Source organism: Medicago sativa, chromosome 8 (assembly GCF_051527215.1).
Source record: "Medicago sativa cultivar Bolivia chromosome 8, Bolivia_mono, whole genome shotgun sequence".
Taxonomy (NCBI): Eukaryota; Viridiplantae; Streptophyta; class Magnoliopsida; order Fabales; family Fabaceae; genus Medicago; species Medicago sativa.
The window spans coordinates 82,910,992-82,937,589 of record NC_140756.1 but is presented as its reverse complement, the minus strand read 5'-3'; the positions used below and the strand labels follow the sequence as shown (position 1 = coordinate 82,937,589).

At 33.9% G+C, this 26,598-nt stretch overlaps 1 protein-coding gene and 1 long non-coding RNA gene across 2 annotated transcripts; one reads left to right on the top strand and one right to left on the bottom strand.

The window, feature by feature from the left end:
* The first annotated feature begins 12,889 nt into the window (after positions 1-12,889).
* Positions 12,890-16,009, top strand: LOC146902298 (Bifunctional inhibitor/lipid-transfer protein/seed storage 2S albumin superfamily protein). The gene is given in 3 exon segments (XM_085733017.1): positions 12,890-13,057; positions 13,060-13,668; positions 15,775-16,009. Coding segments are annotated over 2 exon segments (702 nt in total). The 5' UTR covers positions 12,890-12,960; the 3' UTR covers positions 13,665-13,668; positions 15,775-16,009.
* Positions 13,174-16,827, bottom strand: LOC146902297 (uncharacterized). Its single transcript, XR_015021607.1, has 2 exons — positions 14,619-16,827; positions 13,174-13,932 (listed from the first exon to the last, which is right to left on the bottom strand). It is a non-coding gene; the product is annotated as an uncharacterized LOC146902297 (long non-coding RNA).
* Between the last annotated feature and the right edge of the window lie 9,771 nt (positions 16,828-26,598).

Sequence of the window (26,598 nt, the reverse complement as noted above, 5' to 3'; positions counted from 1 at the left end):
TAAAAAAATAATTTCATTTTTTAATTTGCATGAAATTGTCAAAATGACTTATAATTTATGATGGAGAGAGTAGAAGTCAATTTAGCAAGACCAATCAATAAGGCAGGTTATAGTTTATAACTTAAAAGTCCACATGACAAAAAATACTTATTGATAATGGTCGTTTCATCACAAGCCTATAGCATATTTTCTAGCCGTTATTTTAGATAGCAGTTGAGATTATAACTTATATTTTATCATTTACCCTTATTATTTTACCTAAAATCAATTTATACCTTTTATAATTTTATATTAAATAGGTTTAATTTTTATTGTTACTTTTATCATTTAATTTTTTTCATTGTTACATTTTTTTTATAAAGTAGAAAAACTGAAATTAATATAAGTTTAAAATTAAATTTCAACGGAACTTTTTTAATATTATATACAAGTAAAAGACATTCTTTTTTAATATAAAAAATTAGTGGAAAAAAATATGGAGAGAACCCACTCTTGAGAAAGAATGGCCCTGAGTTATAAAAAAAATATAATAATAAAAAGGTAGGAGACTCATTTCTAAAGAGAAGAAAATATTAGGGCAAAAAACTGAATCATACTTATTTAAGATTCTAATTTATTTATTTTATACCATTTAAGATTCTAATTTGGTTCACAATGTTTTTGTAATTATTCAGGGTCGATCCAAGAATAAGAATCTCTAACTTTAAACCTACCAATAAAAATTTACTTTATTAGATTTTATAAAATAAAATAAAAAACTTCGTATATTGAAATTGTTTTAAGCTTCACTTCACTTCTTGTTAAACATTATTGGACTGGCCCCGACATTATCCCACCATTTGGCTCCCCCTCCATCCATACCATTGATCACATCATATACCATATGGTTGTCTCAGATAGAATGATGAGATTGATGCTATGCTATGTCTCTGATATTATTCGTTGAAATTGATTTAAGCCACCCATCATCCCCTTGTGTATACCAAATATATATCCATCATCTCATTGTAGATATTTATTCATGATCTCCCCCGTTTCTGTAAAGTAATGCCACTTGACACATTGCATATCAATAATTTTCATCAAAAAATTATGTTCTTATTATATTATTACTCATGCATACATGTCTAAACACCCCATGTGTTTACACCTCCATGTACACATCATGTTAATAATATTATTATAAGGTACATTTTGATATATCTAGCCAATCCTCCCCCACCCCAGTAAACCTCCAAAAATGGGAGTACTTGATTCAATTGCATTGTTGTTATTGATAGCCACGTCCAATACATCATGATAACTGGAGCAATTTGACACATGAGAAACCATATGGTTTTTTTTTTTATTTCTTGCTGGAAAATTAAGGATCTATTCATTTCATTGTTTGCTGGCTGCAGTATGGAAGCTTTGGAGATACCACACACGACAAATTTCATTTAATTGGTTTTAATGTCATTTGTCTATCATCGAGCTGGATCCTGTGGTCAAAATGTTGTGGACCGAACCATTTTTAACATTTAACTTACATCAAAGATTTCATAAAATTTTAACTTAGTTGTGGCGATTTCAAATGGTTCTTTTTTTACATATAAAGAGAGAAATTATTGTTGTAAACCCTAAACTCATTCAACATCAAAAGAGATAAAAATAGAGAGAGTGATATGATAGATGTGATAAGTAAATAATATAAAAGAAATAAAGAGATATAGAAAAATGAATTGTGGAATGAATGTATCAAAATAAAGAGTGTTTAAATATAAAGGTTGTGCCTCTCTAAAAAATATAAGGGTTGTAAAAAAATTATATTTATATTAGGAGAAACATGCAATAATACATGTTCATTTATAAGGTGAACAAATATTATCGCATGTTGTGTATGATATGTGTTCATATATAGCATTACTCTTCTTGTATGGATTTCATACCATATTACTTCAATGTGTAGGCACAAGATACTTGAGTTTAATTTTTATACTTTGACCTTCGGCCATTTAATTACTTCTATTCTATCATTAACCTCTTCATATGATATACATACCGTTGTTTAGAGTTGGCCCCTACAACTTTGAAATATAAGATCCACTCCTATTTATAAGTTGATCTTGTAAGGATGAGTTAAGCCTCGTATAACAAACATAATATGATATTAAGAGCTATGGCATTTACCATAAAGAAATTATCTTATTTCCTAATTTTGTTTTTCTCTTTGTTTCATTTTTTTGGAGAAAATATTGTTTCGGATTTCACCTTTTTATTCTTTCTGATTTGAATTTTATTTTCTATCCTTTTTTCTCTTTCGTTACGTGTCTATGATGGTTGATGAATGGAATATCATAGATGATGAGCATGGCCATTGAAAGTCTCGTGGGTTTGGGTATTTGGGTTTGTGGTTTAGTGCAATGCAAGCTACACGAAGCAAGTGCGGCATGTTATGAAGGACAAAAAACTTCAAGCGATGTGGTGACCAGTGTTCTGATTGTAAGTTTGAAAGATTCAAGAAGCATTAATTAGAGCAGATAAAATGTCATTTTGTTGAAGTTTTTGGCGCATATAAAGTTTTTTGTATTGATTTGCGTTGAACTTGGCTCATACGTACGCACAAATGGGTAGGGATGGTTCGTACACGAGTGTGACCATAGTATTAGACAAGTGTTGTACCTTGTAAATCTTAATCTTTTAGCGAAAATATTTACAGAACTATACATGGGCACAATTGACCGAATTTTATTACCAAACTTCGTTTATCTATTGTTTGCGGCTGTCGTTGAATTTCTCTTTCATAATTGGTTGTTGTTCTAACAATTTTTTTTATGTTGGAGATTTATGAAGACGCGAAAAAATAACAACAAACCAATGATATAGGATTACGAGATCAAAAATCACGTCTCCATATAAAATCTCAATGCATTGAGTATATGAGTCTTCTCTTTTATATATCCAACATTTAATTCATTCATATGTTGATATGAGACTAATCACTCACACTTGAAGCCAACAATCTTCCCTTAAGTGTGGACCTACATCTAATACTTGCAGTACTATTATTACCAACACTAGCGAAAAGATGGGCACTCATGTGCGTCTTTCCGCTCTTTTTATTTCGTTAACGTTTGAAAATTATGAACGCCGTTTTTTTTAATGAAATTTTAATTTTGATTAAAAGTAAAAGTATAAATGTTTTTTTCTTTCAAATTATAATGGATCAAACTAACCATGATTATATATTTCAATGAAACCAACAATATAACAAAAAATATAGAAAAAGTTGTTATTTAAGGGTATAATTGGGATAATGAAAAAGTAAGTATAGATACACTCATCTAGTTTGTTACACTTTTTAAATGATAAAGGAAAAAACCAACTTTTGTGTTTGTTACACTTTTATTTTAATATTTAAATTTAGGAAAATGTTAACGAGTGCCCCAGGGCACTCTTTAAGGACCACAAGTAGTAAGTATATTATGAAAATGCATGTAATCAATGTCTTGGAAATTAAAATATTTGACTTTTTAAAGAATAATTGCTTATTTTGGATAGCTTAAAGAGTGCCCCGGGGGCACTCGTTAACAAGACCCTTAAATTTATTCTTATCTATTTGTTACATGTGTTATTTATATTGAAAATTGAAGGTATTTTTGAAAAGAAAAAATTCAGCTCAAAAGTCTTTGAAAGAGATTGTTTTCTTTATATATAGTATAGATAACATGTCTCCCGACTACATTAACATATGAAGACTTTTGTAGCAAGTCCAAACATTGAGATTCACTTTCGCTCTCCCACCAATTAAAACTTGACCTCTCATATAACTTGTTGGGGGAGATCAATGGAGCTATGAGAGCAACAATAGACTAATAATTCATAACCACCAAGAGATCTACACATCTTTACCCAAAATCTTAAGACATTGATATATGAATCACCTCTCTTATTTATCAAACATAACTCATTCACATATGAACTCAACAATCTTCCCCTCAAGTGTCAGTCTCTCATATACTATACTTTACATTGTCGTTACAACCAACAAAACACGTCTCGTGACTACATCGTTAAAAATATTATACAACAATCAAACACCATGGTACCCCTATTGCTCCTCCGTCAAGTCGGACTAGAGCTCCAATATCACTTGTTGGAGAATTTGGAGAGTACATCGAGAGCAATAGTAGGCCAATTATCTAGGACCACAAGAGATCTAACACTACATCTTCATCCAAAACTTTAAGTCATTACATATAACATATATATATATATATATATATATATATATATATATATATATATATATATATATATATAAGTCATCTCTCTTATATATATCAGACATTTAAAACATTCAAAGTCAATGTGCGATTACCCACCCACATTTGAACTCAGCCATTACACTATATTGTCTCATTGTTGTTTGCCCGTTATTGTCTTTGTTGTATGCTTCTATCACATAGTGGTTAAACATTTTTTATTCTCTTAGCTTGGTGCTATTTTTCCCCCTGATGATTAGGGGTTGGAACAGGCCAGGGCCGTCGACAGAGCCTATGGCTGCCTATTTAAAGCCTAGCTCGGCCCGGCTCGTTTAATAAAAAGGTCGAGGCTCAAGCTTTTTATAAAGCCTATTTACTTAAATAGGCTAGGCTAAGGCTTACAAAAAGCCTATTAAGCTCGTCGGGCCGGCCTATTAAGCTTTTAATATATAATATGCATTTCATTATTGATAATGTTGATGCTTTATTTTTATAAACTCAAGCTTTCATATGATTTGACTATTTAGTAGCGGATATATTGGTGTGATTAGCCCTTCGTAAGTATTTGTTATTTAGTAGAAGTCATATTTGTGTGTTTTAGGCCTTCATAAGTTTTGGCCTATTTAGTGGTAGGCTTATAGATGTTCCTAGGCCTTAGTGTAAAATAGAACTTTTAAATAGGCTTTCGGGCCTTTAAAAAGGCCAGTGCCTCGAAAATAAGCCTATGACGGGTAATAGGTCGAGGCTCGGACTATAATTTTGAAGTAGACCAGGGCTTAGGCGTTACAATACATTCGGCCTAGCCCATTTCCACCCCCACTGATGATTAACATTTCTCAAGATCAACTTCAATTTTAGGAGATCATCAAATATCAATTCAATTTTAGGAGATCATCAAATATCAAAATAGGCAAATGAGTCTTTCGTGTGATCACATTAACATGAAATCAACATGTAGGCGTAGCATATTCTTTCGTATGATCACATTTATCCAATGCTGACAATTTCAATCAATATGGCAATTCAATCATAATAAAACTTATGGTTAAATTTTTCTTCTTCTTCTTTCTTTGATTGGAATACAAATGATTAGTCTCACGTGGTATACCAATACTACTAGTTGTATTGGGGCACATGCACGTTAAGTGCAGTAGCTAACACAGAAATTGGGTGGTGAAAGAAAGGAAAATAAAAGAAAGAGATATGATATCACATCATAGGAAGGAAAGTTCATTCACGGATATACAAAATTACAAAAACAAAGAAAACTTTATAAAGTCATTATCCCATCACGGACATGCAAACACCAATATTACAATACATCACAATCAGAGAGACATGTACAGTAGCTACTACTCTCTCACTCTGAATCATCCTTTTCTTTCTGTATTCTTTCCCCATTCTCTTAACAAACTTTCTCACATGCTTGCCAACCTGTACTCTTTCCCCACTTTCCCTTACCATCTTTTATCTTTTCATGGTACTTTGCGGTACATATTTGACATTGCTTTGGTCACTTCTACTTGTTTTACCCATGGTTGTTTGTTTATAATTATTTTCCTAGAAGCTTCCTTTGGTTCAAAGCTAATTATATCTGGTCTTAATATTACAGGTTTTAATTTGGTTGAGATAAATATTGATCTTAAAACATTTTATATAATAATTATCTTTATCCTTTCTAGCTATCTATCATTTGAATAGAAGTAAATCGAATCACTCATTGTTGTTTATATTTACTTTAATTAGTGATGTGATTTGATATGTATTATCATATTGGAGTACATTTTATACTTTTTGAATTAATATTATCTTTGATTATAAAAATAAAAATAAAACAATCACAAGACTTATCATTACAATCAATCCGATTTCTTGATCACAAATTGTCAATGTGACAACAAACTGTATTAGTGTCTGAGTCTTCTTATTTTCTGAGATATGTTTGGGAGATGGTTTTAGAATTATGGAGGGCTATGGCTGTATTTTGATATGGATATTGCTATGTATCACGAACAATATTGTTCCGATAGTTTCACGAGCGAACATGCACTCAATATCTTCCTAAATTATGCCCCACCACCTCCCTTGATTTGTGCAAGGGAAGAAATTTTATTGAAAAATGAATTTTCGGTAGCAATTCAGGACAACATGTATCGGGATAAATAGCATGCATTTCTTTTGATATATGGATATATGTTTAAAAAATTTTAAAAATTGAAATAAGAAAATAAAAACTAATCAAATAATAACTCAATGCCCCTTATTTTATTTTTCAGAATATTATAGCTTCCTCATTCATTTTAAGAAGCACTCCCCTCACTACCCCTCCAAAATTTTCAATCCAAACAATATCCTAGAGGAACTCGATTCATTTCATAACTGGAAAATAGACCCGAATAAAATTTGAGTGGCCTAGCACATATTGTAATATAAGAGTCAAAATTTAATTTCATCCTTTAATTATAACTCATTTTATTTATTTTTCTTTAAATTATATACATATAATAAATGGTTCTTAAATTATTCTCAATTCATCAAATTAATCTCTAAATTAGATTTTTTTTTTTTTAGGAAATCTCTAAATTAGTTTTAAATATTAGAAAAGGTGACAATTGATGAAATAATTTGATAGATTGCGAATATATTAAAGGATATTTTTTAAATTTCCATAATTCCTTCCACTAAAAGTAATCTTATTTGGGATATAACGAACACTAAACATGGACACCTCTTTTAAACAAAATTTGAATGTCATGTTGTAGTAGTATATTCCGTTATACGCCAATTCCGCTAAATAGTAAGAAATAGTCTTCCTTAATGTTGAGATATAACAACTATTTCTTACTACATTTTTATAAAGGTCTTACTAACGAGTGCATCCGAAACACTCTTTAAGGATTTTAAATTTTTTTTTGAAGAAGCTAAATTAGCCCACCCAAATTGACACCGGAGAGAATCGAACACGATACTTCAAGGAGGAGCACACTCCCGCATTCCAAGTAATACCACCGGACCAACCCAAGTGGGTTTTTAAGGATTTTAAATTAAAAAATTGTTTAAAAAAATCAAACACTTCAGTTTTTAATACATAAATTTTCATAAAAACTTATCGTTTAAGATCCCGAGTGTCAAGTGACTCGGTTTTTATAATTCAAAAAGGTCAAATAAGAGAGACGGGTAGTTTAGAGATGAATTCCAATAATATGTAGACACATATTAACGGGGGCGGACTCGAACAGGCCACAGGTGACCAAACCAAGCCGATTTTTTTAATTTTTTTTTAATATATGAAGACAATGAATTGAAACAATAAACCGAAATTAAATCCCTCAATCACAAGCAAAGTACTAGTGGAAAAGAAGAAGAAATCACTTGCGAAACCATGGAACCTTCAAGTAAGAAAGGAAAAGGATGAAGAAATGTGTTGAAGAAGAAGCGAAACGAAAAGCAGCACGGCCAATGTTATGTGACTATGTGAGGATCAAGTATTTAGGGTTACGTGTGATTGTTGTTATGGGCTTGGGCCTCATATTTGCATATGTTATTGAAAATTAATCTTCTCACTTTGAAAATTGCTCATTTACACCCAAAATTTACTCTAATAACCATGATGCAAGTTATACGCCGCTCGTTGCAAGCGGTAGTTAACCCATGCTCGGTATTCAATTATTTGATAAAAAGTTGTGCCTCACCAATATTGGGAGTCCAGATCCGCCCCTGCATATTAGTAACCATCTGAGTCCTCGCACGTTGGTTTCTCTGAAAATAAAGCATGCTTGGCATTGCAAACCCTGCATCTGCATGGTCATAGACTCACAGTAGAAGTATATAACTATACAACAATGTCCTACATGCATGTACAATGTTATCTCTTCGTGATTCTACTGTTCTTAATCAGAGTAATAGATGCAGTAGTATTGTTAAAAATAAAAAAATAAAAAGTGAAAGGAAGCAACATGATAAAATAAAAAAGCGAAATTGACTTCAAGCCCAACATGTAATATATATATATATATATATATATATATATATATATATATATATATATATATATATATATATATATCACAGATTCGATTCTGTCTAAGCGCTAAATGCGGTCCTCCTAATTAGGCAACAAACGTTAAATGAGGAATGATAAGTCTATAAAGAAGGTTGGACAACTTTTTCTCTTGAGTTCTTGCTCTCTCTTCATTTTCTCTCTCTGTTGTTTTTTGGCCAATAAAAAGAGAGAAAAATAATGTAGAAATAAAAGTTGTCACCAAATAATTATAGAAATATCATTAGTAAATCTGTGATATTAATTCCTATGAGTGTGTTTGGGGAATAATTTTAATTCTCACAAATACTCTAAATATTTAAAAACTAATAAATGAAAATGAAATATCTAAAAATAATGTGAGGGTTGGAAGTTTAGTTCACTATTTTATAATGGAACTTTAAGATTTTCACCTTTCACCATGAAAATAAAAATTGAGTATGTAAAACTTCTTAATGTGAATAAAAAAATTATCTTGTTGTTTTTAAGAAGCTAAAATGAATTTCATTAAACAAACTTCTTTACTTTCTTCGCACAAGGTGTGTCAAGAGAATCAAAGAGATAATTCTAGTTACATCGAAACATGTAAGGGACACCTAAATGAAAATAAAAAGAATCATTACAAGAAATTTAAAGGATTGACCCACCACAAATGATAGTCAAAAGCAAGATTTATGTGTTTCGTTTTCAACCAACCAAAAGATTGAGCTTTGAGTTGTCGAGCAAGTGGTGAATAGTATTATTTGAATTCTTGAAGAATATGGCATTTCTTTCTTTCCATAAGACTCAAGCTGAAGAAAACCAAACTAAACGAATAATGTCTTTCTTTCGTTTAGAAAAACCAACAAGGGAACCAAATTGAGCTAATTGATCTAAAAATATTAAGCGGAGTAACCAAGACGAAGCCTAGCTAATCATAAACAGTTAATCAAATTTGACGGAAAAAGTTGCAATGAAGAAATAGATGAGCGGCGTTGTTAACGAGTGTCCCCTGGACACTCTTTAAGCATTCTAAAATAAATAATTATTCTTTAAAAAAGTGTAATATTTCGATTTTCAATACATTGATCACACACATTTTCATAAATACTCCCTCCGGTCCTATTTATAAGAAATATTTGACTTTTTTGATTCATTGCATAAATGATGTATTTGGTGCATGTTCTAGACAAGATACATCAATTACTTACTACGTATGCTCCTTAAAGAATGGATACTCTTTAACATTTCCCATTTTCTTCCCATTAGATTCCTTATCGTCTCACTTGTCATGTTCACCCTCCTTTTTTCATTTAATTTTGGAACTTTTACTCATACTTTACATCCAATCTCATATTCCTCAAACATCCTATATAAAACGTTTATTTGTTTTTTTTAAGGTAAAAAGTTTATTTGTTTTTAGTAAAAAAAATATTAAATAATTGACATAGGATAATTATTATATAAACATATTGTTACATTAATTGTTTAATTAATCAATTATGAATTGACAATAATCAATTATTATAAGTTAGTCTTAATATAAATTATGATATATTGTATTAAGCACTAATCAATTGATGAATATGTGTGTTTGAGCTATTATTTCTAAATGGATCGCGATGCGATGGGTTGGCTCATTTAGCCAAGTCCAATGAGAGATCTCTGCTCTCAACCGTTTAGCTATTTAAACGTCATCATCCCATCAGACAGTTAAGCATTCTGAGCCTTCCGAACAATATGGTCAAAACCTAAACCTAAACTGCGATGAGGGTAGTTATCCCTCTCATACTTGTTGGCGCTTGTCATTCATGAACCTAAACTTAAAGGTACACAATTTCTTATTCCTTCTTTGTTACTAATGATATGCTATAATTTGTATATATTTATCGGATCTATGGCTAAGTACTAAATATTTATCACATATTTCACTCGAAAAAAGAAAATAGATAGAAAAATATAACCATATGTGTTTGTGTGAAGAAATCGGGATAAAACAAAGTTGGGAAATGTTAAACGGTGCCCCCGGAACCTTTGGTTAAGGAAGCAAATATGGTAGTTTTTGTATTGTAAACCGTATAATCAATTCCTCAAAAATCAAAAAGTGTTGTTTTTCATTCAAAATTTCTTTTTTTGAATTCCTTAACCAAAGGCCCCGGGGACACCGGTTAACGGGACCCAACAAAGTTAAATAGTTGACTTAGGATAATTAGTAGACAAAAAACGTTACATTCGCGGTAGACTTCCACGAACCACTGATTCTACAGATTGTCCCTTAGGTTAGGAGTAGTCCAAAATTTTCCCATATCTCAGGGTCTCTATTAACATATAATTGGTAACTTTAGCATCTACCCAATACCCATGGCCATCATATTAAGCTTCTCCGATATATTATAAAAAAACAGAAGAAAAGTAAATCAAACTTAATGACAATTTTTGTTGGTAATAGTAATTATAGAAACTCGTAATGTGACTAAGAGCATCTCCAATGGGAGAACTTATTTTGGTTGCTTGAGTTACTTTTTGTGGGCTCAAATTGCCACATTGCATCTAAGCAATCTCTAAGCAATCTCAATCAATTTTACTCCAATGGTGACTACAATAAGCAACTCATATTAGACCCCACAAATTTATAATTTTTTAATCCTCACTTAATTTTGATTCAATTTAAATTTTAATTCAATTATTTTATTAATAGGTAAAAAATCGTAAATATTAAAAATAAGGAAATTTTAATTCAATTATTTTATTAATAGGTAAATTTAAATTTTAATTCAATTATTTTATTAATAAGTAATAACTGCTAATATAAATTCAAAATTAAACTTGAATGAACAGTGCACAGTAAACAAACGGAATGAACATGAAAAGCAACTGATAGCAATTCAACTATATTTTATTGTTTTATAATGAGAAGCAATCCACTTTTTGCATTGCTTAAATAAGCAACAGACAACAAAAATTAAGCAATCAAGCTGCCAGGTGTATTTGCTCCAATGCTGAAAACCTTAAGAGATGGAACCTATACCTCCACGTAGACACTAAGCAATCAGCGCTGGAGTTGCTCTAATACAAGAAATATTTAATGAAGGTAATGTATGTGTGACTTGCTAAATTGCCAATGGAAGTTTATACTGTATTATCCTCAACTTTTCGATATTTGTGAAAATATTCGATTTGCCTAAAACGCAGCTATATTGTCCTATGTCTTGTTTATCTTTTCTAGGAACTATTTGAAATTTGAATGGTGAAGGGAAAAAGAAAAGAAACTAGAATGCTTAGAGAATAATAATTCATTTCAATATGATTTTTAAATTAAATAATTTGTTTTAAAAATTAAAATCAGCAACAATATTTATAAAGTAGGACAAGGAATGATCATGGTCTCACTCTCATTCATGACTCTCTTAAGATGATTGCTTGATGTCACAAATATATCATAGGATTGAGAGCATGATGTCTGCATTTCTGCATATAGGTGTATATGCCTTTGCTGCTAGAGCTAATCCTAGCATTTCTTGTGCTATTGATTAGTGATTGACTACGATATTTTGCTTTTTCTAAAACAATTAATGAATTTTTTACAAATTGAAAAACCATTTCAAAGAAAATAATTTTGTCACAAGTTTCTTCACTAATAAAAAAAAAAACTTTCCAATTTTAACAAGGGAATCTGAGGAATACAATTAGGGTAAGGAAAGTTCAATCACAAATTTCCAAAAACAAAACTAGTGCATGACATTATGCAAAATTGACATCTAAGTGGACCATGTTTTATATATGTTAAAACAAACAAAAAATGTGGACCATATATATGCCATGCTATTATACATTATCAAATATTAATCAAAGAAGCCTAGATCTCAGAAATCACTTATTTTTATCATCAAAAACAAAATTCACTAAATCATTAATAGATCAATTTTTTATTATCATTAAACAAATAAATAAAATGAGAAAAGTCAGTAATAATTCAATTAAAGAAAAAGATCACTGATAATTGTACTCCCTCCGTCCCAATTTAATTGACCTACTTTGGTTTTCACGCAGTTAAGAAAAGTGTATAAATAAAGGGGAAAGTGAAATATATTGTATTGGGAATGATAAAAGTAGTATTATTTAGTGTTATATTGTATTGGGAATGATGAAAGTTGTATTGAAAATTGAAATGGGTCGATTATTTTGGGACACTTTTTTTAGAAAATTGGTCGGTTATTCGGGACGGAGGGAGTAACTTTTATCTACACATACACTTTAATCAATCAAAGTAATAATTAGACCAAATTATGAATCCCTACAAATGGAAGGTACTGTTTTGGTTAACCTTTCTAAGGTGTTTCATTTCCTCTAAAACACTAGCAAGCTTTAACAAATTAAGGTAAGATAGCACAAGATAAGATGCCAGTAAATTAAGGCGTTTCATGAATTTTTTTACATATAGATGGAAATTGATTCATGTAATATACACTTGTAAGGTTTGCCAGCTTGCAAAACTTGGAAGTAGGCTTTAGAATGTGTCTAGCCCCATGTTCACGTGATATGCTATAATAAAGCCCTTTTGTATTCTTCTCATACTCCTTCTATCATAATTCCTATATATCACCTCTCACTTCTTCTCCTTACAATCACTCCATACTACACTCTAGCTAATTCCCTTTTTCTCCATTTCTTTCTCTTTGTAATAACTAAGAGAAAATCATGGAGTCCTCGTCAAAGGTCTATGCTTACCTCATCATTTGCATGCTCTTCATCTCTTCAGCTACACCAATTCTTGGTTGTGGCACTTGTGGAAAACCCCTAAGAAACACAAGCCAGGTAAAAAACCAATTGTGAAACCACCAGTTGTGAAACCACCAAGTGTGAAACCACCAGTGACAATACCACCTATTACAATTCCTCCAACATTGCCTATTCCTCCAGTTCTTCCACACCTTCCAATTCCTCCAACTTTGCCAATTCCACCAACTTTGCCAATTCCTCCAACTTTGCCAATTCCACCAACTTTGCCTATTCCTCCAACTTTGCCTATTCCTCCAGTCCTACCACACCTTCCAATCCCTCCAGTGCTTAACCCGCCAAGCACTCCTACTCCTAGTCCTACTCCTACTAGTCCATGTCCACCAAAAACTAAACCGGCGAAAGACACGTGTCCAATTGACACTTTGAAATTGGGTGCTTGTGTTGATTTGCTTGGTGGTTTGGTTCACATTGGACTTGGTGACCCTGTTGTGAATAAGTGTTGTCCAGTTCTTCAAGGACTAGCTGAAATTGAAGCTGCTGCTTGTCTTTGCACTACTCTTAAGCTTAAGCTTTTGAACCTTAACATTTATGTTCCACTTGCTCTTCAGCTGCTTTTGACTTGTGGGAAAACACCTCCTCCTGGTTACACTTGCTCCCTCTAAACCAGTAAGTTTACCTCTTCTTCTAAACCCTAGTTTTGGCTTACATTATCAACAAACAAACAAACAAAAAACCGTTTTTTTTAAACACTAATAATAAATCTTCTACTATTTAATATATACTAGGTCACTTAATTCTTTACTAGCTAGTACCTACTTGATTATATTCTCTCAAGTAGAAAAAACACTTGAGAAAATAATGTGTGAATCTTGACCACTGAAATATAAAGGATCTATTCCCAGAGTACCTACTATATGCATGCGTTAGGACCTATGAAGCCCGGATACTCCAAAATGGTGCCGTACCCGTGTCGGATACGTATCGGATACCGATACTTCGCGGATACTCCGGATACCGTATCCCAGAAGTATCGGAATTAATTATTTTAATTTAAAATATATATTTTATCGGATACTTAAAAGATACTCGACAGATACACACAGATACTTATAAGATACTTCACACAGACGTATCCAAAAAAAATGAAGTGTATAAAAATGAGATTGTGTTGTGAAAATTTAAGATACGAATCACTATAATTACTTTTCAATTAACAAATTAAATATTATGATTTTGGTGGATGAAAGTAACGAGAGAGGGGAGATTTAATCAATCAACATTAAACAAACTTTGTTTTGAGTTCTTTTATTGATACATTTGTTGATATCCTAACATATGAATGAAAATAGAATATGATTTATACAAAAACTATACATTTTTTATTTTGATCATATGTATTTTTTTTTTTTTTGTAAATTGTAACTTTTATGATTATATAGTATGAGTAATCAATGTGTTTTTTAAGTATTTTACACGCATATAAATTTTAATATAAATATTTTGTTAACGTATCTTAGCCGTATCGTATCCTAAATTTTAAAAATTTCGCGTATTCGCGTACCCGTATCGTATCGTACCCGTATCGCACTACGTATCCGGGCTTCATAGGTTAGGACAAGCTAAGTGGTTGATATGAAAGTTAAGAAATTTAAACATCGGCGGTAATTTGAACATATTTAGTATTGTGATACATATTAAAAAATATCATGCATGCATGATTATCTACTGTATTATTTTTATTTTTTATTTTTTAAGCTTTATGACCCATGCATGGTATACTAAAAAAGAATGTACCTAAGGAATTTAATATTGTTTATATAAAAATCATTATAATGATTGGATAAGCTTACAGAATTGAGATTAATTTTCTATATCATGGAGCAAAAATATTTGTTTGTAAATAATAACTTTACCCGATCTAATATTATATTCATGAATAGAAAGTGGTGACTTCAATTAACATTTCAACAGGAACAGTATTTTAGCGCAGTTAAAAGGAAAAAGAACAGTAATTTAGCACATCGTAAATCTTAGGATTAAGATTGCGTCACACCCCGAGGAGGGATATGTGATGTGAGGAGTAGGAAAATGATATAAAAACTAGTTATGAAAGAAAAAAATTAGTGTGGAAGATTAGGGCACAAGTTAACATGATTATTTTTAATTATATTACTTTAAAAAGGTTTTTTTTTCTAACAAGTGTCTTTAGGACACTTTATAAGAAGTCTAGTGAGAAAATTTTATATTAAAAATTGTGCATTTATTACATTGAAATTTTAAAAATTGACTTTTGTTTCACTAAACTCATCAATTATTTCCATTTTTGTTATTTTAAAGAGTGTTCTAAGGACACTTTTTAGCCTAACCCATCAATATAAGGTTTTGGAAGAGCTAGTATCGTATATCTGAAAAATGATATTTATACTACTATTTTACGATAATTTTTTAAACAACTCTCTCGTACTCATATTGTAGTTTTATTTTCTCTTTTTCTCTATTATTTTTATCCCTAAATAATAATAATAATAAAATAGTTGTTTTAAAAATGGTTGTACATATATCATTTATTTTTGTAATATGTGTTACTATTTTAGCAATTATTTACGATTATGAACATTGTCAGACAAACTAAGAAAAGCACATGGAATGATATGTGGATTCGTGATTTATTTGGTAGTAGTGTTGTTTCCTATAAATTATTGATATTGTCGTGTTTGTGCCCGTGAACTTGAAGTCATTGTCTCATTGGATGTCAATGTCTATGTTTTGCAGGTGAATGGATTGAGGAATATATGGTTGAAATCGACATGAGAGGATGTCGAGCCACTCTCTCTCTCTCTCTTCTCTCTGGATTGTTGTTTGTTTGGCTATTAATTATTTGTAAAACCATTTGTTTTTAATTGAGATCAACGTTGCATGTATGTTTAATCTTAGGCAAGTAAAGTTGCAGCAAACATGCTTCTATGTAACCTTTTAAAATTATTCATTTCATTTGTGTTTTGGTGAATATTGAACTGATTCGAGCTTCTAGTATTATATATTTATATTATCATTTGTTTCAATCAGGGATCATACACCAGTTTTAATCTTGAATCTCTAAAAATAATTATATAAGCATGTTAAACGTATTGACAAGTTCGTTTCTAAGATTTTGGTGGTCTAAGAGCCAGAGGCGGAACTAGGGGACAGCATGAGAAGGCGATGGCCACCATATTCTTATCCCTTTTTATGTATCTATAGTGCTATAAATAATTCTTCCACTCTTCTTAATTTTATTTTGGTCTTTTAAGTTTTTTTCCTTTTATTTTGGTTATTTAAATTATAAATGTTAGACAATTTAATATTTAAGTTTTTTTCATTTCATTTTGGTCACGTAACCTACAAATACTAGATACTTTGATATTTTAAGTTACAAACATTAGACATTTTAGTCTATCCTATTAATAACCAAAATGTCTTAGAATTTGTAACTTAAAAGACCAAAATATCCAACATTCCTTCAAAAAACAAAATCCAACGTTCAATACTTAAGGGTCCAAAATGAAAGAAAAAAAATATTAAAGGACCAAATTATATATAGTTTGTAACTTAAGGGACAAAATGAAAGAAAAAAGATTCAAGGGATCAAAGCAAAATCTAAAAATAACTTAAAGAACTAGTGAATTATAAATTATAATTATTATATATTTTAATTTTTATTTAGAAGATATAAAAATAGTTAACTAATTGATTATTGACAAACAATTGACATGTGTATGAATTTCATGCTCCAACAACATTTATGGTGACTCATTTAGAGAAAAAAAAAACAATGTGAAAATAATGTAGTATGCAAAAAAATGTAGTTTTTGTAATAATTGTTTTCTTTTTTATGTCAAAGATATTAAAAAATACATATTTTAAGTAATTATTTTAGTGACAAAAAATGGGTTTCTGTGTGACTTTTATAATGATTATAAATAGTATATTATAATCATTTTAATTTTATTTAGAAGATGTAAGAAACTAAATTTAACTAATTTATTAGTGACAGATAATTGTCTCGTATATGAATTATAATTTTTGTGTTAAAGAAATTAAAAAAAAATACTTATTTTAAGTATATAGTGGCTAGTATTTATCATGTGTGTGATATTTATAATGAATTATAATTAGTTAAATATAATGATGCTCGTTTTTTTTATGATATATTAAAAACTAAATATAACCAATTTATTAGTGACAAAAATTTGTTCCATGTGTAAATTGTATGCCTCAATGTCACTCTTTAATGACTCATTTCTGGAAAAAATAAATGAAAACTCGTAACGCCCGTCTTAACTATTTAATTAATTCAATGAAGTTTAGAATATATTTATAAATATATGCTTATATGATTTATAATTTGAGTAATTTATGTGATTTATGATTTGAGTAAGTTATACGATTTATGAAGAAATTATGTGGAGTATATGATGTTGTGAAGTTGTTATGTTGGTGTGACTTATTTTATTATTAAATAAAATAAGATATTAGAAATAAAATAAAAATATTAGAAGTTAGGGTGAGGTGGAAAGAGTAAGTTTATAGGTGAGATGAGTAATAAGAGTAAATAAATAATACGGACATAAGTGGGAAACGTTTTTACGTGAAACGCTTTTGGAGAAAAGGGAGAAAAGTCGAAGAGGAGAACCGAGAGGGAGAGGCTATCGATTACGCAATTACAAGGTAAGGGTGAGACTAATTTTCATTACTATTAAGGGTATGATCCTATAGGATGAATTTAGCATGATTAGGTTAAGTTTTGGTGAGAATTGGGAATTAGGTTTAAGACCGAATTTGATGATTGAATCATGAAAAGATGTTAGGTTGATGCTAAATTAGTGTACGAGAACTTAGTTATACCATAAGATGATAATTAGATGTTAAATTGAGGTGAGAATTAGGAGATTAAGTGAAAAGTTGGAATTTTTAGGTTTACGGCCGTCTTGACATTCATCGCTCGCACTGCGAGCAAGAACACTCGCATCTCGCGAGCTAGAACCCGTAACTCGCAACCGCGAGCAACGCGAACTCGCAAGCTGCGAGTGACTGTGAGCTCGCAGCGCGAGCGGAATAACTCGCCACTTTGCGAGTAAATACGTAGGCACCCGGGAATGCACACTTTGCTCGCCATTGCGAGTGAAGTTACTCGCCAGCTTGCGAGTTAGGGCATTAGTTGCCCAAAATTGTCCCGATGCGATCCTTTCGCACGTGTAGTCTTGAGATGACCTTAGAAGTAAGTTAGAGGGGTACATTTAGGATGCTTTCATAAGCTCCGAAGTACGTTATGGTGATTGAAATTAGGAGTGTTGCTACATGAATGCTATAATGATGTTTTGTGCTATTTATATTGATGTAATTAATTCTTTATGTGAATGTTAACACATTCCGGTGTTGTTAATTGTTGTGTGTTCTTTCTTGTTTTCTCGTTGTCGGCTGTAGTGTCTTGAGGTTGCATGAGTCGGTCTATGTTGTTGGAATTTAAGAAGTTGTCCATGATTATGAGTCGTATGAGTTGTACACGTCGTTGTCTAAGTTGTTGGAAGTTGAGTTCATTGCATGCTCATTAAAGTTGGGGGCTTTAGGCCGGCGGCCTTTGTGCTCATTAAAGTTGGGGGCTTTAGGCCGGCGGCCTTTGTGCTCATTAAAGTTGGGGGCTTTAGGCCGGCGGCCTTTGTGCTCACACGTTGAAGAGCCTATTATGCTCATTTTGTTGCCGATTGGTACCACATGCATTTGCATATCAAGAAGTTCATGATGTCTAAGTTGTCGAGTTGTTGTCGAGTTGATAGAGTTGCATGGTCAAGGATGAGTCGTGTTGTTAGGTTGTTGTTGAGTTGATAGAGTTGCATGGTCAAGGATGAGTTGTGTCGTCAAGTTGAGTGTTAAGTTGATTATGATTTGTGATGAAAATTAGTAATGGTATTTGATGATCGTATTTGTTATGTAATGAAAAATATGCCAATTGTTAATTGTTGATATGTTATTAATGTTTAAGTTGTTAAATGCATTTTATTGGATCATATGCTTAATGTATTGATTATGAAATCTCACCCCTTCGCGTATATGTTGCCTCGACCGTGGGTAATGTGCGGGTAATAAAGATTAGAGGCGTTCGTGAGTGGACTCCTCGGTTGGTGTCTAGGTGCTACGATACGTAACGGGATGGGGGCTTGCTTTTACTTCTATTCCTTACGTGTCTCTTTTATGAACTAATTTATGAGATTTTTCAATAAGGCCTCGCGTGCCAAGACTTTTAAACGTTGAACTAATTTCCGCCGCAATAGTTTAAGATTTTTCATGATGTTGAATTTGAAGGATTATTATTATTATCCATTTTATGATTTAAATGAAGTATGTGACATTCCGTTGTGATCAAAATACTCGATTTTAAATGAAATTTTTATGTTGGGAAAACGGGGTGTTACAATTGGTATCGAGAGCAGGTCGGTCCGTCCGGCCAAGTAGTGAGTCGAGTTGTGTCCTTAGCAGGTTGGAATACCACTATTATGATATTCTAAACGTTGTGTGTTGTGCGAGAGGAGAGACTGGAGGCTGCGAATCTTATTTGCTATACGAGGACTAGAATGGCCGGAAGAAATGATGCCGCGATTGCTTTGCTTTGGAAGCCGTAGCCCAGCCGTGGGACAACATCCAAATGCCGGTGCCGGTGCGAATGCGGATGTGAGGATGTTGGAGACCTTTCGAGAAATCATCCTCCTACCTTCAAAGGAAGGTACGACACGATGGAGCACGGACGTGGCTCAAGGAGGTTGAGAGAATTTTCGAGTTATGCAATGTACCGATGATCGAAGGTGCGTTTTGGAACGCATATCTTTGGGCGAGGAAGGCGATGATCGGTGGGTGAGCCTCCAACCTACCCTAGAGCGGGATGATGCGGTTATTACTTGGGTTGTGTTTAAGAGAGAATTCCTAAACGGATATTTTCCCGAGGATGTTCGCGGGAGAAAAGAGATTGAGTTCCTTGAGCTAAAGCAAGGAAACATGTCGGTGACGGAGTATGCGGCAAAGTTTGTGGAGTGGCTCGGTTCTATCCACACTACACGGGGGACAATGCCGAGTTCTCCAAGTGTATCAAGTTTGAGAATGGTTTGCGTGCCGATATTAAGCGAGCCATTGGTTACCAACGGATCCGTGACTTTTACGCTTTGGTGAGCGGATGCAGAATCTATGAAGATGACGGCAAAGCTCATTATAAGATTATGAGTGAGAAGAGGGGTAAGGGCCAACAAAGTCGCCCAAAGCCTTACGGTGCTCCCGCCGACAAAGGAAAAGGAAGAGCTAATGATGAGAGGAGGTCTAATAAGAAGGATGCTGGTGCTGAGGTTGTTTGTTACACTTGTGGCGAGAAAGGCCATAAGAGTCTTGCTTGTACTAAGGATATTAAACGGTGCTTTCGTTGTGGCGGCAAAGGACATACACTTGCAGAGTGTAAGCATGCGGACATTGTGTGTTTTAACTGCAAAGAAGAGGGTCATATTGGGTCTCGGTGTACGAATCCGAAGAAGACTCGGACTAGAGGGAAAGTGTTCGCTTTGATCGGTACTCGACCGAAAATGAGGATCGTTTGATCAGAGGTACTTGTTATATTAACAATACTCCTTTAGTTGCTATTATTGATACCGGTGCTACACATTGTTTTGTTGCTTTTGATTGTGCTTCTAAGTTGGGTCTTGTCTTGTGTCGATATGAGTGGAGAAATGGTCGTCGAAACTCCGGCTAAGGGTTCGGTGACTACTTCTCTTGTTTGTTTACGATGTCCTTTGTCTATGTTTGATCGTGATTTTGAGATTGATTTAGTTTGTACGCATACGAGTGGAATGGATGTAATTCTTGGTATGAACTGGTTAGAGTACAACCATGTTCTCATTAACTCGTTTTAGTAAGACGGTGCGTTTCTCTTCTGGCGAAGAGGAAAGTGGAGCGAAATTTTTGTCTACTAAGCGGTCGAAGCAATTAGAACGCGATGGGATCTTGATGTTTTCCTTAATGGCATCCTTATCTTTGGAGAATCAAGCGAGTGATTGATAAGTTGCGAGTGGTGTGTGATTTTCCCGAAGTTTTCCCCGATGAAATCCCCGATGTACCACCGGAAGAGAAGTTGAATTTTCTATTGACCTTGTTCGGGAACGAAGCCCGTGTCTATGACACCTTACCGTATGTCGGCTTACGAGTTGGCTGAGTTGAAGAAACGATTGGAGGATTTGCTAGATAAGAAATTCATTAGACCGAGTGTTTCACCTTGGGGAGCGCGGTATTGTTGGTTAAGAAGAAAGATGGAAGTATGAGGTTGTGCATTGATTATCGACAATGAATAAAGTAACTATAAAGAATAGATATCCACTTCCTAGAATTGATGATTTGATGGACCGATTTGGTGGGTGCACGTGTGTTCGGCAAGATTGATTTAAGGCTCGGGTTATCATCGGATTAAAGTAAAAGATGAAGATATGCGAGAAGACGGCCTTTAGGACGCGATATGGTCATTATGAATATAAGGTGATGCCTTTTGGTGTGAGTAACGCGCCTGGCGTGTTTATGGAGTATATGAATCGCATTTTCCATGCATTTTTGGATCGCTTTGTGGTTGTGTTCATCGATGATATTTTGATTTACTCTAAGACGAAGAAGAACATGCGGAACATTTGAAAATCGTTTTGCAAGTGCTGAAAGAGAAGAAGTTGTATGCTAAATTGTCTAAGTGTGAATTACGGTTGAACGAGGTAAGTTTTACGGGCCATGTTATTTCTAGTAGTGGTATTGCGGTTGATCCATCTAAAGTTGAAGCGGTATCACAATGGGAGACTCCTAGGTCGATTCTGAGAGATTAGAAGCTTTTTGGGTTTGGCGGGATACTATCGAAGATTTATAGAAGGATTTTCTAAGTTGGCACTTCCGTTAACACGGTTGACGTGTAAAGGTAAAGCCTTTGTGTGGGATGTTCATTGTGAGAACAGTTTTAATGAATTGAAGAAGCGTTTGACGACGGCTCCGGTTTTGATTTTTCCAAAACCTCGATGAACCTTTTGCGGTGTATTGTGATGCGTCCAAATTGGGCTTAGGCGGTGTACTTATGCAAGATGGTAAAGTTGTTGCTTATGCATCAAGACAGGTTGAGAACTCATGAACGAAACTATCCTACTCATGACCTTGAGTTAGCTGCGGTCGTATTTGTCCTTAAGATTTGGAGACATTACTTGTATGGTTCGAGATTTGAGGTGTTTAGTGATCACAAGAGCTTGAAGTATTTGTTTGATCGAAAGAGCGGAATATGCGACGGCGGCGGTGGCTCGAATTGTTGAAGGATTATGACTTTAGTTTGAATTACCATCCGGGTAAAGCTAATGTTGTTGCGGATGCCTTAAGTAGGAAGAGTTTACATATGTCCGCTATGATGGTGAAGGAATTTGAACTACTTGAACAGTTTAGAGATATGAGCTTAGTTTGTGAAATGTCGTCTCGGAGCGTTAAGTTAGGAATGCCGAAAATTGATAACGATTTCTTGAAAAGTATTAGAGATGCACAGAAGGTTGATGTTAAGTTTGTGGACTTGTTGGTTGCTAGTAATCAAGGCGAAGATGGTGACTTCAAAGTCGATGATCAAGGTGTGTTGAGGTTCCGAGGTAGGATTTGTATTCCGGACAATGACGAGATAAAAAGGATGATTACGGAAGAGAGTCATAGGAGTAGCTTGAGCATTCATCCGGGAGCTACAAAGATGTATCATGATTTAAAGAAGGCTGTTTTGGTGGTCGGGATTGAAACGTGATGTGGCACAATTTGTGTACTCTGTTTGATTTGTCGAAGTCGAAGGTAGAGCATCGAAACCTGTGGGTTGATGACACCGTTAGATGTACCGAGAATGGAAATGGGATAGTATATCCATGGATTTTGTGACGAGTTTGCCAAATACTCCTAAAGGGAATGACGCAATTTGGGTGATTGTTGACGGATTGACGAAGTCGGCACATTTCCTTCCGATTAATATTAGTTTTCTGTGGCTCGGTTGGCGGAGATTTATATTCGAGACATAGTGAAATTGCATGGTGTTCCTTCAAGCATCGTATCAGGATAGAGATCCAAGATTTACTTCTAGATTTTGGAAGAGTTTGCAAGAGGCTTTAGGCTCTAAGTTGAGATTGAGTTCGGCTTATCATCCTCAAACAGGATGGTCGGTCGGAAAGAACGATTCGGTCACTCGAAGACTTGTTGAGAGTTTGTGTACTTGAGCAAGGTGGAACTTGGGATAGTCATCTTCCGTTGATAGAGTTCACTTATAATAACGGCTATCATTCAAGTATTGGGATGGCACCTTTCGAGGCTTTGTATGGTCGGAGGTGTAGGACTCCGTTGTGTTGGTTTGAGACCGGTGAAAGTGTGGTTCTAGGACCGAAATTGTTCAACCGTACTGCCGAGAAGGTGAAGATGATTCAAGAGAAGATGAAAGCGTCGCGAGTCGACGAGAAGAGCTACCATGATAAGCGTAAGAAAGACCTTGAGTTTCAAGAGGGAGACCATGTGTTCTTGAGAGTTACTCCAACGACCGGTGTCGGTCGTGCATTGAAGTCAAAGAAGTTGACTCCAAAGTTTATTGGTCCTTATCGGATATCCGAGAGAATTGGCACGGTGGCTTATAGAGTTGGCTTACCACCTCATTTATCGAATTTGCATGATGTGTTCCATGTGTCGCAATTGAGGAAGTATGTTCCGAGACCCGTCCCATGTGATTCGAGTGATGATGTGCAAGTTAGAGACAACCTTACGGTAGAGACCTTACCCTTGAGGATTGATGATCGCAAGATGAAGACGTTGAGAGGCAAGGAGATTCCTCTAGTGAGAGTTGTTTGGAGTGGAGCGGCTTGGTGAAAGCCCGACATGGGAGCTAGAGAGTAAGATGATGGAGTCTTATCCGAGTTGTTTTCTTGAGGTAAATTTTCGAGGACGAAAATTCTATAAGTTGGGGAGAGTTGTAACGCCCGTCTTAACTATTTAATTAATTCAATGAAGTTTAGAATATATTTATAAATATATGCTTATATGATTTATAATTTGAGTAATTTATGTGATTTATGATTTGAGTAAGTTATACGATTTATGAAGAAATTATGTGGAGTATATGATGTTGTGAAGTTGTTATGTTGGTGTGACTTATTTTATTATTAAATAAAATAAGATATTAGAAATAAAATAAAAATATTAGAAGTTAGTTTGTGAGGTGGAAAGAGTAAGTTTATAGGTGAGATGAGTAATAAGAGTAAATAAATAATACGGACATAAGTGGGAAACGTTTTTACGTGAAACGCTTTTGGAGAAAAGGGAGAAAAGTCGAAGAGGAGAACCAGAGGGAGAGGCTATCGATTACGCAATTACAAGGTAAGGGTGAGACTAATTTTCATTACTATTAAGGGTATGATCCTATAGGATGAATTTAGCATGATTAGGTTAAGTTTTGGTGAGAATTGGGAATTAGGTTTAAGACCGAATTTGATGATTGAATCATGAAAAGATGTTAGGTTGATGCTAAATTAGTGTACGAACTTAGTTATACCATAAGATGATAATTAGATGTTAAATTGAGGTGAGAATTAGGAGATTAAGTGAAAAGTTGGAATTTTTAGGTTTACGGCCGTCTTGACATTCATCGCTCGCACTGCGAGCAAGAACACTCGCATCCGCGAGCTAGAACCAGAACTCGCAGCTTGCGAGCAACGCAACTCGCAAGCGAGTGACTGTGAGCTCGCAATGCGAGCGAGAATAACTCGCCCTTTGCGAGTAAATACGTAGGCACCCGAATGCACACTTTGCTCGCCATTGCGAGTGAAGTTACTCGCCAGCTGCGAGTTAGGTACATTAGTTGCCCAAAATTGTCCCGATGCGATCCTTTCGCACGTGTAGTCTTGAGATGACCTTAGAAGTAAGTTAGAGGGGCTGTTTAGGATGCTTTCATAAGCTCCGAAGTACGTTATGGTATTGAAATTAGGAGTGTTGCTACATGAATGCTATAATGATGTTTTGTGCTATTTATATTGATGTAATTAATTCTTTATGTGAATGTTAACACATTCCGGTGTTGTTAATTGTTGTGTGTTCTGCTTGTTTTTCGTTGTCGATTGTAGTGTCTTGAGGTTGCATGAGTCGGTCTATGTTGTTGGAATTTAAGAAGTTGTCCATGATTATGAGTCGTATGAGTTGTACACGTCGTTGTCTAAGTTGTTGGAAGTTGAGTTCATTGCATGCTCATTAAAGTTGGGGGCTTTAGGCCCGGCGGCCTTTGTGCTCATTAAAGTTGGGGGCTTTAGGCCGGCGGCCTTTGTGCTCATTAAAGTTGGGGGCTTTAGGCCCGGCAGCCTTTGTGCTCACACGTTGAAGAGCCTATTATGCTCATTTTGTTGCGATTGGTACCACATGCATTTGCATATCAAGAAGTTCATGATGTCTAAGTTGTCGAGTTGTTGTCGAGTTGATAGAGTTGCATGGTCAAGGATGAGTCGTGTTGTTAGGTTGTTGTTGAGTTGATAGAGTTGCATGGTCAAGGATGAGTTGTGTCGTCAAGTTGAGTGTTAAGTTGATTATGATTTGTGATGAAAATTAGTAATGGTATTTGATGATCGTATTTGTTATGTAATGAAAAATATGCCAATTGTTAATTGTTGATATGTTATTAATGTTTAAGTTGTTAAATGCATTTTATTGGATCATATGCTTAATGTATTGATTATGAAATCTCACCCCTTCTGCGTATATGTTGCCTCGACCGTGGGTAATGTGCGGGTAATAAAGATTAGAGGCGTTCGTGAGTGGACTCCTCGGTTGGTGTCTAGGTGCTGCGATACGTAACGGGATGGGGGCTTGCTTTTACTTCTATTCCTTACGTGTCTCTTTTATGAACTAATTTATGAGATTTTTCAATAAGGCTGCGTGCCAAGACTTTTAAACGTTGAACTAATTTCCGCTGCAATAGTTTAAGATTTTTCATGATGTTGAATTTGAAGGATTATTATTATTATCCATTTTATGATTTAAATGAAGTATGTGACATTCCGTTGTGATCAAAATACTACGATTTTAAATGAAATTTTTATGTTGGGAAAACGGGGTGTTACAAAAACAATGAAGTGTAAAAAAAATTGTGGGTTTGGCAAACTCAAGAATTTCAAATGCTAACATCAACATATTTGTCAATGACATTTGCAACACTTTCCATTCGAAAAGAAAAAAAAATTAAGTGCAACATCATCCGACAAATCTTTACTAGAAAACGCAGCCTTAAGTTGTCGTTACCCTTTTATTCTTTCTCTTTGCTGCTACATTGTTGTTGCAAATTAAGGATTTGAGTTCCCTTTAGTAGCATCGCATGATAAATTTTAAATGGATCAACAGAGAAGTAAGCTTATTACTAACAACCACACCTCCCTTTTGAATTTAATCATTTCTTTTTGCCTTAATGGACGCCTAATTTTTTTTCTTATATTTTGTGATTCAAATTTTGTATTTAATTTTTAAGGTTTAGGACGGTCGACATCTTCTCCGGCTCAAATACGACCCCGTGTGTTG